The sequence below is a fragment of the Siphateles boraxobius genome, unplaced genomic scaffold (assembly GCF_051911475.1).
Source record: "Siphateles boraxobius isolate OS27281-9 unplaced genomic scaffold, OSU_SipBor_1 16, whole genome shotgun sequence".
Lineage (NCBI taxonomy): Eukaryota > Metazoa > Chordata > Actinopteri > Cypriniformes > Leuciscidae > Siphateles > Siphateles boraxobius.
Genome location: NW_027508766.1, coordinates 20782752 through 20795668, shown reverse-complemented (window position 1 = coordinate 20795668; position 12917 = coordinate 20782752). Strand labels below are relative to the sequence as shown.

General features: G+C 38.7%; 1 protein-coding gene across 1 annotated transcript in view; it reads right to left on the bottom strand.

Moving 5' to 3' along the window:
• Nucleotides 1-12917, bottom strand: part of taf6 (TAF6 RNA polymerase II, TATA box binding protein (TBP)-associated factor) — a 74437-nt gene that overhangs the window by 19590 nt on the left and 41930 nt on the right. Inside the window, exons 9-11 of the mRNA XM_077231933.1 lie at nt 10926-11027; nt 10380-10562; nt 10142-10216 (exon numbers count right to left, since the gene is read on the bottom strand). Coding sequence (XP_077088048.1) covers nt 10142-10216; nt 10380-10562; nt 10926-11027 — 360 coding nt within the window. The remainder of the gene's footprint in view (nt 1-10141; nt 10217-10379; nt 10563-10925; nt 11028-12917) is intronic.

Below are 12917 nucleotides of genomic sequence, written 5' to 3'. Positions count from 1 at the left end.
CCTCCTAAAAGTTAAATATCTGTTTTGTCACGCATGAATGCGTGTGTATTTCCCTCATATTAAATATAAGACGCATGTGTAGACTGATATTTTTCTAATGTCTGGACTCCTTTAAGGGGTAGCCTATGGATAAACAGACGTTTCAATATATTGGTATGCTATTAAATGCATTTTCTGAGAATTTATATTTCAAGTTTTGACTGCAAATGTCACGCCTATAATGCTGGATTTGCCCAATTTTAAGTAATTTATCCTCAACTAGTTTTGTGGTGTAGGTCCACGTATTTTATAATGTTAACTTCAAAATTCAAATAATACTAATAATAATTTAAAGATGTGGTAGCATTGGATCTGGACGGGAAGGATAACTCTTGGAGGGGTGTGTCGCGATTCTGTAGGTTTGTGGATCTGAGTGTCGCGATTTCGGTTTCATATCGCATATCGTTACAGCCTTAGAATGTTAAGTTCTACTCTGTAGCCTGTATCTATTTTGGTGAAAGTAACTCAAAAGTAATACAGGATAATGTAACGCATTGCAATTCTGAGACAGTAATATTGTAAGGTAATGAATTACTTTTAAATAACAGTAACAAGTAATGTATAATGTATTACAGTTTGGAAGTAACTTGCACAACACTGACTACTTTTTAAAAAATGTGGGTCAGGAAGCGGGTCGGGTACAATATTTTCTTCTTTTTTTTTTGCGGTCCGAGTTGAAAACGTCGGTCGGGTGCGGGTTGTTTATACAGTGACCCGCGCATCACTGGTAGCCAATATAAGATTAAAATGTTTGGGACTGATGTTGCTGCAAGAATTGGTAATTCTTGACTGGGTACTAATTCAGTAACCAATATTTTAGTTTTAAATTAAACATTCTAATTGTGTTAGAAACTAGAAGTTTATTTGCCTCCTGATGAAAGATGCAGAAAGATTGAAAGTCTAATGTCTAAGGGACAAATTTAAACCAATTCAGGTTAGAACTCAGAAAGAACTGAACAAGTCTTATCAATCAGGAGTTTTCTTTTCTAAAAATGAAACGAGATGAAGCTAGCACAGATTAAAAAGTATAACATTTAACTGTTTTTTTAACATTAGATGGTTGACAACAATTTTGAAAAAAATTTGTTTTGATTTGTCTGTGTAACTGAAATGGTCCTACTAAAAGATTGCTGAGAATTTAAATCCGAATAAGCACCGTTAACGGCTCAAACACTTTTTGTTTTGTTTCCACACCTCTGAGGACACTTCTCCTGTACTTGTCATGGCTGAGTCTGCACTAAAAAATGGTAATGGCCCTCACTGAAGCCAACAACAGAAAGACATGGAACAGAACCTCCAAATATTACCATTACTCAGATTATGGACAATATGAATGCATATTTGGGAAAAAGGCTGGGACTGAGGAAGTGCCATGATGACATGTGCCAGAAGTACGGCATCAAGCACTCAGAGAGTGGACTGTGGGCTTTGCCGGACATTAAAAGGGCTTATGGAAAGATGCAGCGCTTAAGGACAAACACCAACAGAGATGGCTTGTCTGTGATTTTGGTAAAACAAATTCTACAGCATCGACAGAAGTGTGAGACTGACAAATCACAGAAAGCAGAGAATACACACAAAGCAGAGAAAGCAAAGGTTCGAGCACTGGCTGAACAATTGCAGAATGAAAAGAAGGACAAAGAAAGACTGTTAAATGAGAATGCCAAGTTGCTGACTATATTCTCTCAAAATCTTCTATCAGCTCTGTTGACAGTGAGGCTGAATTTCCCATCAACACGTGTGTTCATGCCTCAAGGAACTCGACGGTTAGACTGGCTCCTGTAATAGTCAAAACCAGAAGGACTGAAGTTGAAATAGACAATGAGGAGGCGTATGAGGAGCATGGTAAACAAACAAACTCGCACTGCGGCAAAGGTGGTAAAGAAATATGTTCCATATAGAACATACCAACCTGCTACTCCAGAGCAAGTTGACAAATGGTCAAAAGAATTGCCAGACGTGTACAAGCAACCACGGAAAGGTTGGCAATTTCTTCACCGCTTACAGAAAATCTACAATTTACATCCACTAGATGGAGTAATGATTCCTAATGTGAACTCAAGGGACAATGACCAAAAGAGGATAACTGAAAGTTTTGAAAACTGGGTAGGCGAGTTGCAAGAAAACATCGAGGCTGGATGGGAAGCTGTACGAACATTCTTGTTTGAACTGAAACCTGCAGAGGTTAATTGGGCTAGAATTACCTCATGTATGCAAAAGACTGGAGAAAGTGTTGCAGAGTTTGAAGAACGCTTCACACAAATTTGGTTGGAACATGCTGGTTTAAATGACAGCGAGGATCTTGATAAGGACACTAGCATGCCTCTGAAAACTGCTTTTGTAAATGGACTGAAACCTGAAGTTTCAAAAGCACTCAAAATCCAATATGACGACTTAGAGAATGTTGGAACATCTTTTAATTAAATTGTTGAGTGGTCAGCAAAGATTGAAAGAACACATGAAGTCAAACTCCGAGCATTGCGATCGAAGACAATGTCATACAACAACAGGACAATGTGGAATGAGCATAAAGAAAATGAAGATAATAGACTATGCAGGTACTGCAACGAAGAAGGACACTGGGTTTGTGATTGCAAGCTGAGTTTAAAACATCAAAGTGATGATGAGGACAACCTTTTGAGAAGATTTCAGCAGTTGACAGCCAAACAAAAAAAAACTGCAGCACCAACTAGTGACATCTCATCCGACAACTGATGGACTCCATGTTTATGCAAAAATGACAAATGAAGACACCACCCCAAAGGTAAAAGCATACACAGATGTCTCAACAACTGAAGCCAAAGATGATGTCCTAGTCGAAGGTGCTGCTATACAAGCCGTAAAGGAGAGAGGTGCACATACAGCGGCATTAAGACAACTTCAGGAAGTTTTGCCATGTAAACTGATTCAAGATGAAGCATCCAGAAAACAAATGCCATCAGTGATGGAAGCTAAAACAAAACTGCATAATGACGAGCAACGCCAGCGTCGCGGATGCCGCAGCCATTATAGTCAATGCTCTTAAGTCCACCAGCTGCGGACGCAGCGCGTCTCAGAAGCGTCCCAGAAGCGTCTCTCCGCTCCACTCCGCAGAGAATAGGTAGCAGGTCTATTTTCGCCGCTTGCCGCGTCAAGCAGTACAGAGCATATTGTACTGGGCAGGAAGTCAGACACAGAACGGCATAGAGGATCCGGTCGATTTTCAAAATAAAACACCCTGTGGAGACCAATGCTCCGCTGCTGAAACGCGTCTGAGACGCTTCCAGTGGACTTTGACGCCGAGCTAGGGACGCATCAAAAACGTGGTGCTGACGTTCCGCGCCGTAGACGGATCCAGTGGATTTTAGGGGTAAGAAGATTGGAACTTGCACGTTGTTTTCTGTGAGCCGGGCAGACAAAAGATCAGTGGTCTTTCTCTTATTTCTGAGCTTGAACAAACACGAGAATTCAAAATAAAGTCAGAATGCCCTTCCTGCATTGAAAAAATTTTGGTGGCCGCCAAAGCGTATTTTTGTCCCTCCAAAGCCTTATTTGACCGTTGAGTGATAGGTGACTGACTGCTGTGCTTGTTAAACTGAGAGAACGAGCAGAGAGAGAGAGCTCCGATTGCGCGCGCGTGCAATCTCACCGTTTCAAACGGTCTTGCTCTCTCTCCCTCCCTCGCGCATATTAATGAATTGAGTTGACTGAATATCTTTGAGAATACACAATGGTAAAAGGTCGGAAGACCGAAGTTTCACGTGAAGCATTCGGATAATTTTTTTTCCTGAATTACCGCTGGTTGTGAATTGTGCTAAAAAAATATTATCTGAAAAGCTATCCACACATTCAGATAAACCACACTTTCAATAAACAAAAAAAACAAAAAAATCTACCCAGTGATGAAATGTTTTCTGTGTTGAGATCAATCTTGTGCGCTGTCCTAACTGCCGGGATAATCACACACGTGTGCCGTGGTCCGTTAATGACACCTCCAATTCGCGAACTAATGACTCCTTTGAACCGATTCACTTTAATGAATGGTTAAAATAACTGATCTGTCCAACACTGAACTCACGAGACATAACAAATCGGTAGAGCCCGACCGATATATCGGCGGGCCGATATTATCGGCCGATTTTAGGCATTTTCCTAACTATCGGTATCGGCATTTATAATGGCCGATAAATGAATATTTTAAAAAATGCGGGTACGGTGATTCATGTAAGGGTGGCGCTGCCAATAAAGCACCTAAAAGCTGTCACAAGAACTGGCAAAAATAATGATTATGAATACAACAAATATAGCAAGGAGACATTTTAATTGTTTATTAATAAACAAGTGTTTTCAGTCAGTGTCAGACAAAGATGAAGTTGACGATGCTGACTCGCGATCTTCAGTGAGCGCGCGCCAGAGAGAAATGCACATTTCATACGATTACATGAGTCTGTCTGTCTTTCGTTTTGAATTGTTCTGTTTAAAAGTAGACATTTCAATATAGATATATTTCAATTCTCAGGTCTATACGCTGAGTTTCGGTTCATGAGACGAGCTCCAGTTCACCCGCAGGCGCCTGCGTGTCGAGATTATCTATCGTCTGCTAAATTTACTTCTTATAAATTAAATCCAGGCAAATGGCTGATGAAACATTGATTAAAATTAAGATACAATTAATACAAAACGAAATTCACTTTGAAACGAAAGGTTTTGTGCTTTCTGTTTGATGTCTATGTGAAAGTTTCAAAGCATTAGTGCCGCTTTCAGAGCGCTCACGTCCGTAGTGCTGAACTGTCGCGTCTGTAACATTGTTTTTTCCTCATAAATGCAAACACGAAAAATAAAATAAAATAAAATAAAATGAATATTTTATGTAGCCTGTGGAGACTGAGAGCCAACCCTTCTTCATCCGGTGGGTAGTAGCCTACTTGTGATTTGCGCAGTGTAATTCACAGAATTGATTTCTCTGCTACAAGCCTCTGTCACGTATTGTGTGAGCTTGTGACTATTGCAAGCGCGCAGCTGAGAAGTCCTGATTATATTGTCTGCTATATTTAGGCCTTCTTATTTATTAAGGCAATTGGTTGATGAAACATTGATTAAAATGCGTGGCGCGAGCGATCTCCGACAGTAAACTGATTCTGCTTTGTCTAGGGTAAACAGCTGTTGCGACGCGAGCAGTAACGGCCGCGTCCGGTGTAGACACAGTGTTAAAGCTCATTCTGCCTGATAACGCTACGTTACAACATCAAGCAATATTCCAAAAATGTATATAATTATAACACTTTATATAGGGCCATTTTGCATTAAGAGTAGCCTAGTTTCACGTTTAGTACATTTTGCTTACTAATTATTTAAAATAGTATAAAAGTACTGTACATATGTAATTAAAAACGTTTTCATTATGATATTATTCATTTTACTTTAGTAAAAAGATCTGAGTTCTTCCTCCACTGGTAGAGATTAGAGGAATTAAGAGTAAAAATAGAAGATAATAAGGTTTTGTCAGTGACACTTTTTATATATTTATTGATACAAGTTATGACTAAATTAAAAGACAAAGTCGTCGTTAGTGAAGATTATGCAACAGTATTTAGAATATAATATAATATAATATAACATGCAATGCAAACTAGTTTGGTTACAGCTCAGCTGTATAATTCTCATTCTATCATTCCCCCTGCCTCCATTACATATCTGTGTCACACAAGTGTTTGATTACCACATTTGAGTGATCATTGCAAAACGTGTTTATAAAATATATTTATTCTGTTTATAGCTACTGTGTAAAGTACCCATCAAAAGTTTGTACACACCAATAGGAAAGTGTCCAAACTTTTGACTGGTATACTGTACTATAATACACATAAATAATATCGGCCGATATATCGGTATCGGGCTTTTTTTACTCCCTAATATCGGTATCGGCATCGGCCCCCAAAAATCTATATCGGTCGGGCTCTACAAATCGGTAACACTTTACAATAAGGTTCCATTTTATTAAACTCTAGTTAACTACATTAGTTAACTATAATAGTTTCTATGCAGATTTACTCCATTACAAAATCACCCAGTCATTCAGATGATTCATTCTTTCCAAAGAGAGCTATTCAAGTCTCTGGGGAAATTGTTTTCATATCGCGATATATATCGCAGAAAACTAAAATATTGCAATATAATTTTTTCCCAATATCGTGCAGCCCTAGTTTTTAGGCTCTAGCTTGTCGCCTGAGGACGAAGACATAAACATACAGCCACTGTACAGACACAGTAGTGTCCTGCCAATATTAAATAGGGACAGTTTTTCAGGCAGTTAGGAATTATGTGTTGAAAATATTTTCCTTGGCAAAATTCGTTTCCCTTTTCTCTTTTGTGTGACTACAGGTCTTCCAGTGTTCCAGAGGATGAGCAAAAACATCCAACGTTTAGACCGCACTACATTGGCCACCTAGATGAAAACTTCTGAACATTCACAGAACACAACACTATACACCACTTCCAAAAAAAAAAAATACAAAAATTAAATGGACTCAAGCATTCAAGCGGATGCAAAGTTTCACCATAAACTCTTATCCTGTCATTTTAAGTAATGGAGCCTGTATGCAGCATGCTGTATATACGATTAATGAAGTCTGTTTTGTGATCAAAAATGATCAGATAAGGGATTGTAAGATTATGTGTATTTTCAGTTAACTTTAGTCAAATGCATTTACATTGTTACTGTGCCTCAGATGTAATCAACTCTATCTGTGTCTGTAAAGGTGTGAACCAAATGGCCCATACAGATGTATGGCCTATAGAAACTGAATGGCCCATAGGTGTATGGCCCACAGAAACTGATTGGTTTAAATGACAAAGAAACAGCATTGCTCAGAGTAGATTAGCAGGTTAGATCGATCTCCTGTGGGAGGTCCTAACCGGTTTCTATTGTTTGCAGCCCATGTCTTCATGTATAAAGTTCTGTCTCAAAAACAGAACTTTGGGTTAAGATTGTAAAAGGGTGACACGCTAACATCGCTCTGAAGAACTGTACTACACTACTACCTTCAATAAATTCTTCTCCCCACAAGAACTCTGGTCAAGCTTACTTATTTTACGTATTTGAGAAATAGAATGCATTGGCGAACCACCCAAACCACTGCTCGGACGAATACAGCAAAATCTAACAGCAGTCATGACACAACTTATTGACACGGTTGTAAGATTTCAGAAAGCAACAAGTAAAAATAACATTTTAATCTTCACTGCGGTGACTGTTCGGTTGCATTTTATGACCTTCGAAACGTGAATTTAAGACTTTTAATGCTAATTAATGCCTTATTTTTACATCAACAAATTTAAAGGGATAGTTCACTCAAAAATAAAAATTAGCCCATGATTTACTCACCCTGAAGCCATCCCAGGTGCATATGACATTCTTCTTTCAGACGAATACATTCGGAGTTATATTAAAATGTCTTGGCTCTTCCAAGTTTTAATGGGAGTCATTGGGTATATTTTTTTGGAAGTCCATCAAAGTGCATCCATCCATGATAAAAGTGCTCCACAGGGCTCTGGCGGGTTAATAAAAGCCTTCTGAAGTGAAGCGATGCGTTCGTGTAAGAAAAATATTCATATTTAAAACTTTATTGACTAAAATAAACTAGCTTCGGCAGACGGCCGTACGCAAGTCAAACAAACAGGGCTGGGCAACCGCGTTCGTCATTACGTTGTGGCTCAAGTTCAAGGGTTACACTTTTAAGTTGGCTTGCGTACGGCTGTCTGCGGGAAGCTAGTTATTTTTAGGTGTGTGCCGATCCGATACTCTGTATCGGTATTGCTTCGATACTGCCAATTTTTGCCGAATCGGATATCGGCCAGACGAGACCATCCAAATCCGATATTGTGCGTATGTTATTGTTATACAACACAAAAGGCACAAAAACATTATAAAAGCACCATAATGTTTTCGTGCACTATATTCCAAGTTTTCTGAAGCCATTCCATACAGTTTAATGTGAGGTACAGATTTAAGTCGTTAAATTCAAGTTCACCTAAGTGCTTCTCTCCGCTGCGGCTGTCAGACACTCTCTATTCGGCACTCAAACAGCGTCGCGCTCGGTTACGACAGTCAACACCATGAAACTCCCTCTAAGATGATTCAATGCTCCTATTATTATACTGTAGATCTGTAGATAAAGATCTATTGTCTATAGATTTTTTTTGCATAAAAGGACTTTATCTTGCTGGAGTTTTACACGTTACTTTCTCCCGGGTGTCTGTTAGATCACAACACTTAGTAGAGAGCGATATAGTTTTTCTTCAAGCGCACAGTAACTGAAATTTAAAACTGTTAAAAAGCTCAAACTATCGAATAAATAAATTATATATAAATATCTTCCCTTTGTGCTTTGAACTTTTCAATGCGAAGCGCTGCGCGCTGTGACTCCATGTTGCTTCAAGCGCACCATTCTGCGCACGGGATGCGCATAAGCGTTTGGTGCTGCTCTGAATTGGAGCCTTTCCTATTAAAAAGCTTAAACATATAAAATAAATGTCTTTTAATTATATAGTATCTATTTTGTCCGCATATTGTTTTACAAAGTTAGGAAAATAATCTTTGAGTCAAGCTTGATGTCTTTCACAAAAGAATAAACACAGTCTCTTCCCTACAGTGAGCCATACAGATACAGTTTATTAGGTAATTCGGCACTGTTTTTTAAATTATTATTTTAGTATTGGATCGGTACTCGGTATCGGCCAATACTGAATCCCAGGAATTGGGATCGGAGGCAAAAAGAAGCGGAACGTGCCACCCCTAGTTATTTTAGTCAATAAAGTTTTAAAAATTGATATTTTTCTTACACAAACGCATTGCTTCACTTCAGAAGGCCTTTATTAATTTCCAAAAAAAGATACCCATTGAGTCCCATTATAAAGCTTGGAAGAGCCAAGACATTTTTTAAAATAACTCTGATTGTATTCGTCTGAAAGAAGAATGTCATATACACCTAGGATGGCTTCAGGGTGAGTAAATCATGGGCTAATTTTCATTTTTGGGTGAACTATCCCTTTAAGACATTTTAAGGACCTGCAGACACCCTGTTATAATTAAGCAATATGGTACATGAGGTTGTTGTATATATATATATATATATATATATATATATATATATTAGGGGTGGAATGGTACATGTATTCGCATTGAACCGAAACAGTACTGGCGTCACAGTTTGGTGCGTGAATTTACACGGAGAATACACAGTATAAAAATAAATAAAACTTGCGTGCAAATTAATTAATGTAATGCGGAACTACTGTTAGATACATGGGTTCTTTAGGGACACCTAATCTGTAGCCCCGCCTTAGTACAAAGCTCTGATTGGCGCCTATGTAGCCGAACTCCGCCTATGTATGCAGTTATTTGTCAGGTTGACGGTCCAGTCAGTGAGTGAGTCAGAAGCTATGTCCCAATGTGAAGGTTGCATCTTTCGTAGGCCACAGACGCACCATGTAGCCTTCGTAGGATTTCCTAATTGCGCAACCAGGTGTTCCTGATTACCGCTCCTGTCGCCAAGCAACAGTGCGAGAGTACAGCTGCCGTCCTGTATTATAAGTCCGTCCTTATAATCCCTGTATCCCGGATTATAAGGCGCACCTTCAATGAATGACCTCTTTTAGAACATTAACTGTATATAGGGCGCACCGGATTATAAGGCGCATAAGATACTGCAGTCAAACGTTTGACTGGGTTTGCGTTATGCATCCACTAGATGTGCCAAAGGGAATGTAGCGATTGCGCGGCGCCGGAGGCGAGGCGTTTATTAGTAAGCGTGAGCGCGCTGGGGCGGGCACGTAACTTACATTCGCCGCCTGACTCATACGAGTATTCATGTGCGGCGGCTCGCTGACAGCAACAGCTGGCTGTTTTGAATGAGACGACCCGGTAACTGTGAACGGGGAACGCTTTATGAACATTCTGTGACGCGCAAGTAGCGCCGGGGACAGTGTGTCTGTTCGTATGTCTGTTAGTAAGAGTGAGCGCTCGTGAGCGGGCACGTGAATTACACACATAACCTGATTTATACGAGGTTGCTTCCAAAGCATTAAATATGGTTATAGTAGACAGTGAATGAAGGAAACTCACGTCATGCCCAAGTTCAGCAAGTCCAGCAATGCAGCCATAACGAGTCGTCCACTGAGTTCTATCATCCAACAATGCCTGACAATTAGAGAAAGTCATATAATAATGCCGGACACGTTAAGCTTCTTAGACTAATTTCTGTGTTTTTGCTTGTCAGGTGTATTTGTTTCAATTGGATAGAATAATAGTTTGTAAACACACCAGCCACAATGTGAGCACGCAAACACAAAGGGTCTACTACCTTAGTAAAGGTCTTGGTGATACGAGACTGGATGTTGTTGGTGGTTGTGCTGAACGTCTTGCAACTCTGAGCCATTAGCCGAGCAGCAAAGTCTCGCAAAGCCCAGTGATTGTCCACATCAGGCCTCAAACATAACTGCTTACTGACAATACACGTCACCACTGCCGGGATCAATTCATGAAGCTGAAAGACAGCAGAAAACAAAAGTTTCTATTCTATAAAGCAGTCACATTAAGAAAAATTGTGTTTGCATTGAATTTTTTAGATAAAACAGTTAGTACTATGAAAACATACAGTAAGTTTAAAAACTAAAAATGTCCTTTCTAGTCCAAAAATAACATTATTTTACATCCAAAGAAGTCAGCCTATCATAAAACATGTTTACATGGAAGCCTTAAAGGTATAGCAGCAAAACAAATCAAGGGTCTTAATTCTAAAGGTCGGGGTTTGTTAAAAAACTAAATGATCCCTTTAAAAAAGTAGCTTTTCATATGGGAAGTAAATATGTGTATGTTATTGTTAGTATGTAGTGTGTGAATAACTCACATATTTCTCCAAATATAGAGTGGGATTGTCCATTAAAGCCTTCACCATCCTCATCAAGTATATCAGCAAAGCCAGGTTATTCTGAACAACATTTACACGAACCTGAAAAAGAGACACTTACTCCTGTGACACCCATATAGAGGAATAAACACAGGCCTGATTCTACAGGTGCTAAATACCCTCAAATGAAAGCAAGAGCACCCTCAGTTTGAACTATAATAACAGCATATTGGCAAAACAGAGAAACAAACTCCTTTGTGCGTATCTGTGTCCGTGCTCTAGAGAACATCAAAGGTGTCTTTGCAGCCTGTTTTTGCAGCGTTGAGCAATGTAGCCAATTGCAGAAATGTCTGTTGATCACTTGAATGCAATGGCAATCGGTAGTATTTAAGTTTTTGTTTAGTGCCAAGTAAATGCTCATGAATCATCTGATAAATTACAGGCATAGTATAAATAAGAGATTCATTGTGCATCTTCTTTATCTTGAGCTGGATGATTTATGTTTGCCTAAATGTACTTAGGAACCACTTTACAGCCAAATCAGAGATGGCGCAGCAGTAGCATGTCTGTCTGTCTGTTTGTTTGGTTGTTGTTTATTCTTGGTTCATTTTTGGATTTGTTTATTTTATTTTAATCTTGAAAATGTTGTGTATTAGTAACAGATATTTTATTATTATTAGGTATTAGTAAGCAACTAATAAACAGCGTATGAAAATGACATGGAAGAGAAGAGATTGTTGAATGAAGTCGTTATTTTAGGGGGTTTTCCCCACAAAAAGTATTCTCATCGCTTCATAACATTAAGGTTGAACTACTGTAGTCACATGGACTATTTTAACAATGTTTTTACCACCTTTCTTGGCCTTGATGACGTTGCTGTCAATGGAGGGACCGAAAGCTATCAGATTTCATAAAAAATATGTTTTTGAGACGAAGGTCTTAGGGGTTTGGAACGACATGAGGGTGAGTAATTAATGACAGAATTTTCATTTTTGGGTGAACTAACCCTTTAATCGCAGTAAGATGTTTACATGACAAGAGCAGAACTCTTCACTCCAGTTACATGCAATTTTCATTATTCGCCATTAAGTATGGTTATACCACACTCAGATAGGCATACAATATGCATGTTACCAGTCATTGTTTTATCTACTCACATCAAATTCAAAATACCATATCAAATTTTTATGGGCGTACTGGATATTATTCGGCGCCGTGATGAACATCGCAATGCCGGGTTTGCCCACACTGCCATTGTGTTCTTTGTGCTGTCTGGGAGAAAATATGAAGCAGAGACTGCACAGTGAGTTGCTTTGACAGAGTTTGGTCAATTTGGAGAAGAGAAAAATTCACAATAATGTCACGGAGTTCATTCATGAAGTTGTTGGAAAGACACACGGCATCCGTGTAGAACCGAGCACATGCGCACTTTGGACGGAGTGGTTATAATGAGATTAAGGTGTTTACATGCCTGTTTATTGCAGTTAAAATCGGCATACTCCACATAGTTTAATGCGAATATGGTTATTACGATTATGAGCTTAATCGCATTGGTTTAATCGAAGTATTGCGTTTACATGATGTAAAGTTTAAATCGCAATATTGCCAAAAATCTATAACATTGTTTTAGTGTATTTTTTGGATATCTTAATCCAAAAATCTTACATATTGTGCCTTTAGCTTGCACCAGAAAGTTTTTATTTAGTTTTATTTAGAAACTTTCAGGAAGTTTTGATTTCAACATTTTATCACTGTGATAAGAAAATCTTATTTTCCTGATTAATATTGACATGCTTCTTTGGTAATTAATCAAGCAGACTTGCTGGAACATTATATATTCAAAAGAACCCCCTAATATGTCTTCTATGTAAAGAGTAACGGCTGAATTAGTTACATTTCAGAGGGGTACTCATTGTACTCATTTATGCCGAGTACTGTATATACAGAGCACTTTCTATATATAGTCATTCATAATTCATAATTTAAATAAAA